General features: G+C 44.0%; 1 protein-coding gene across 1 annotated transcript; it reads right to left on the bottom strand.

The window, feature by feature from the left end:
- Window positions 1-829: 829 nt before the first annotated feature.
- On the bottom strand, window positions 830-1,933 carry LOC130868439 (Y-box-binding protein 1-like). Its single transcript, XM_057760666.1, has one exon. The coding sequence runs from the start codon at window positions 1,931-1,933 to the stop codon at window positions 830-832; it is 1,104 nt and encodes a 367-aa protein (XP_057616649.1).
- Window positions 1,934-2,225: the final 292 nt, after the last annotated feature.

Genomic DNA, 2,225 nt, shown 5'->3' with positions numbered 1-2,225 from the left:
CATATTACTTATTCAGGTAAACCTGTTCTTTTACTTATTTAGTTTGGCTTCATCTGTTTCATTTTACTGATTGAGAAACATGTTATTGGGGTAGGAAAGGTATTATCAGTTACCACCTTCAATCTTAGGGTTTTTATTGCTGTGAGGAGACACTATGACCATGGCAGCTCATATAAAGGAAAACATTTAATTGAGGGGTATAGCACTTAATTTCATAAATACAAACGATTATCATCTTGGTGGGAAGCATGGTGGGATGCAGGCAGACATGGTGCTGGAGGAGTAGCTGAGATTCCTACATCTTGCAGATAACAGTAAGTTGACGGAGAAAGTGGCTGGTATCCTGAGCATAGAAAACCTCAAAGCCCACCCCACAGTGACAACCTTCACTTCTTCCAAAAAGGCCATAGACACTCCAACAAATCCAGCCCTTCTATTAATGCCACTCCCCATGAAATTATGGGGGCCAATTACATTCAAACTCTCGTACCCACAGATCAGACCGACTCCTTGAAAACCAGGTAGAAACACCCTACCCCACCAGAAGCCCAGGGCACTATGTCACCACCAGAGCCTAGCCAGTAGTACAGCATGCCCTGAATATTCCAACACAGCCTAAGCACAATACATGATCTTTTTAAATTAGTATTTAAGAACTTTATTTAGAGGTGTTTGCAGTTTGTTGAAATAATTTAAAGAACATTGAAGGTATATTGAGAAAAACCAAATTAAAAACACACAACACATTTGTTGGGTAAGACATGCTGCACAGTTAATGCTGATATTTCTATTGTATCTGGTCAACTGTCCAAAAGGAAGCACGTGATGTTCATTCGTTATTGTTGGTATTTCTTCTCCATTTCTTCTTGGATGTGCAGACCGTATGATGGTATAGATGGTAACCCGGCATTTCCTCAGTCACGCCTTGCTTGGTCTTGGCTGCAGACAGATTCTTATCCGCTGGATCACATGCCTTTGGTATCTCTTTTCCACTCTGTGGCTTTGAATTTTTTGGACGTCTTTGTTGGTGATTTAAGTTGCAGTGATTATGACGTCGAGGTGGCTGCTGACCTTGGGTCTCCTCTCCTTGATTTTCCTCATAGTGCTCGTTGCTGTCCTCTCTGGGCTGTCTTTGGCGAGGAGGGCCCCTGCAGAACTGTGGTCTGTAATTGCGATACATATGCGGTCTCACTCGTACACCTTGCCCTTTTGTAGCTTGGTGGCCAGCATCTTCCATCACTTGTCTTAGTGGGTCTTGTTGAGCTTGGCCTTCATGAGTGCATTCTGATTGCTTCTTTCTTCCCCCACTCTCCCTATTCTGGTAATTTTGCTGGGAATTGCGTGGAGGACCCCTATTACCACGATAGCTTCTATATTGGTTATGCTCTGATGCATATTTACTACCTCGAACTTTAATTCCACCAGGGCCTGTAACATTTGATGCCATTGCACCCTTTTCTCCTTCAACAATATCAAACTCCACAGACTCTCCGTCTCCTACCCTGCGAAGGTACTTCTTGGGGTTATTTATCTTTATGGCAGACTGGTGGATGAATATGTCTTCTTTGGTGTCGTTTCTGTTGATGAATCCGTAACCCTTCTTGACATTGAACCATTTAACTGTCCCCAGAACCTTCCTTGCGATGAGCTTCTTCTCCCTGATGGCCGGCACTGCTGGTGTGAGACAACCTGGGATGTCACTGCCTGCGCTGCTGCTCATAGAGCCAGGCTTGGTATCTACAGCCCTGAGGATGGCATCAGGGGCAACAGCTGACTGCTGGGTCTTCGCCTCACTGGTTATGCCTGCTGTAGTGCTGACTCCAGTCTGCAGGGACTGCTGTGTCTCCTCCAGTGGTGTATTGGTGACTAGGTCAGCGGCATAGGTGGTGCTCTCAGGGCTCTTTGGGGCCAGCTGTCCACTCGCGGTGTCCATCGACCTCAAGAAAATAATCGTAAAACCAACTTTGTGATTGGGATTGAGGCCCTTAAAGGAGAGAAGAACGACATTCTTAAATAAACCAAGGAAAAGACAGCAAAATAATTAGCGGTTATCAGCAAATCCCTTAAAAAGGGACAAGCAATTTAAGAAAAATACAAACTGATCATAGAAACTATTTAAGACATGAAAATTGGAATAGAAACAATAAAGAAAACACAAACCTGGGGAACTCTGGAAATGGAAAATCTGTGTAAACAAATAGGAAACACAGATGCAAGCATCCCCA

This window comes from Chionomys nivalis, chromosome X, assembly GCF_950005125.1.
Source record: "Chionomys nivalis chromosome X, mChiNiv1.1, whole genome shotgun sequence".
In the NCBI taxonomy this organism is placed as follows: domain Eukaryota; kingdom Metazoa; phylum Chordata; class Mammalia; order Rodentia; family Cricetidae; genus Chionomys; species Chionomys nivalis.
The sequence above is the reverse complement of the archived record's forward strand: the minus strand, read 5'-3'. Positions and strand labels throughout refer to the sequence as shown.

What these genes read in the sequence shown, in the direction of transcription:
- LOC130868439 (XM_057760666.1), bottom strand. Translation starts at nt 1,933, where the DNA reads ATGGACACCGCGAGTGGACAGCTGGCCCCAAAGAGCCCTGAGAGCACC.